Source organism: Vollenhovia emeryi, unplaced genomic scaffold (genome assembly GCF_000949405.1).
Source record: "Vollenhovia emeryi isolate VEMERY1.0 unplaced genomic scaffold, V.emery_V1.0 DF947959.1, whole genome shotgun sequence".
NCBI lineage: Eukaryota > Metazoa > Arthropoda > Insecta > Hymenoptera > Formicidae > Vollenhovia > Vollenhovia emeryi.
This window is the reverse complement of record NW_011958407.1, coordinates 1-1,571: the sequence shown is the minus strand read 5'-3', so window position 1 is coordinate 1,571 and position 1,571 is coordinate 1. Positions and strand designations below refer to the sequence as shown.

The 1,571-nt window shown below is 41.8% G+C and overlaps 1 protein-coding gene across 1 annotated transcript; it reads left to right on the top strand.

Moving 5' to 3' along the window:
- Positions 1-154: 154 nt before the first annotated feature.
- On the top strand, positions 155-1,538 carry LOC105557376 (THAP domain-containing protein 2-like). Its single transcript, XM_012004606.1, has 2 exons — positions 155-506; positions 1,361-1,538. Exons 1-2 carry the CDS (start codon positions 358-360, stop codon positions 1,536-1,538), a joined length of 327 nt encoding a protein of 108 aa, XP_011859996.1. The 5' UTR covers positions 155-357.
- Positions 1,539-1,571: the final 33 nt, after the last annotated feature.

Sequence of the window (1,571 nt, the reverse complement as noted above, 5' to 3'; positions counted from 1 at the left end):
TTAAGATTATTTTAAGTACAAAATCATTGCATGGGATCTAACCATAGCGCGGGACGGGGCTAAAATTGTGCAAATCTGCGTTACCCACTTAGCAAAATGTGGATATTGGCTACGTAGTTCAATGTCCACGTTTTCAATGTCCACAGAGGGCGTATCGCATTCGCCAATCACGAAAAACGGGGCCGTGACCATAGACTTCTATAGACGGAGCATTAGCTACGACTCTGGGCAAGAGGGGTCTGATAATCGGGGCGCGGGAGGCACTCATCTGACATCGACTCTTTCCGGTGAGATTCGGGAATATTCGGTTCATATTTCCATCGTATCGAAGACACCTAACCTGTTAAACGGACTTTTATGTACAATTGTGTTGTTACTCACAGGAAATATAAAAGTGCAAACATGAGCTTTTGTATTGTTTACAAGTGCAAAAATCGACACAGTAAGAAAAATGCAGAACAAATAGAGATGGAAAAAATTTTTAATCGGAAAATTTCATATCATTTGTAAGTAACATATTGTAAATATATGTTATGTTAATTAGAAATTTATAATATTGAATATAATAATTATATGTATTGTATGTATATATAATATATATATCTATTTAGATGTACATACATGGTCTGTCCTTAAAGTAGTCGGACTGAGTCAATTACAAAATATTTATTGACAGAAATAATATATGCGCTCAATATTCTTCAAAGTAGGACCCTTCTGCATCCACACACCGCTGGCAGCGAGATTTCCAGCTCTCATACGCTTCCCTGAAGGCGGCAGCCGGAATGCTGTTGAGCTCCCTCGTCACGGCCTGTTGTAACGCTTCCACCGAGCCGTGATGGTGTCCTTTCAGGGCCAGGTATGGGCCACATGTTGTGTTGGGCCAGGTATGGGCCACAGGGAATTTGTGCCACAAGGACAAACCCTTAATGCAGTTTTTTACGTGGAGGTCCTTGAACGGCTGAGAAAACGCATCATCCACAGCCTTCCGCGTGGCGACGTACCTGGCCCAACACAATATCGCAACCCTGCCTCAGCCACCCTACAGTCCCGACGTTGCCCCACCAGACTTTTTCCTCTTTCCCCGCCTCAAAACCGCCCTGAAAGGACACCATCACGGCTCGGTGGAAGCATTACAACAGGCCGTGACGAGAGAGCTCAACAGCATTCCGGCTGCCGCCTTCCAGGAAGCGTATGAGAGCTGGAAATCTCGCTGCCAGCGGTGTGTGGATGCAGAAGGGTCCTACTTTGAAGAATATTCAGCGCAAGTATTATTTCTGTCAATAAATATTTTGTAATTGACTCAGTCCGACTACTTTAAGGACAGACCATGTATATTTATATATGTATATTGTTTTAGATTTCCTAAAGATATAGAAAGACGACAGAAATGGCTTAAAGCCTTACAGTTAGAAAATTATGAACCTAAAAAATCAGCTGCAGTTTGTTCCAGTCATTTTAAAGATACAGACTATGAAATAAATCATGCAAATCGCAAGTTAAAAAAAGATGCTGTTCCACATGTACGTATATATTAGGGTGGTCCTTATTTACTCTTGATCAAAATTTTG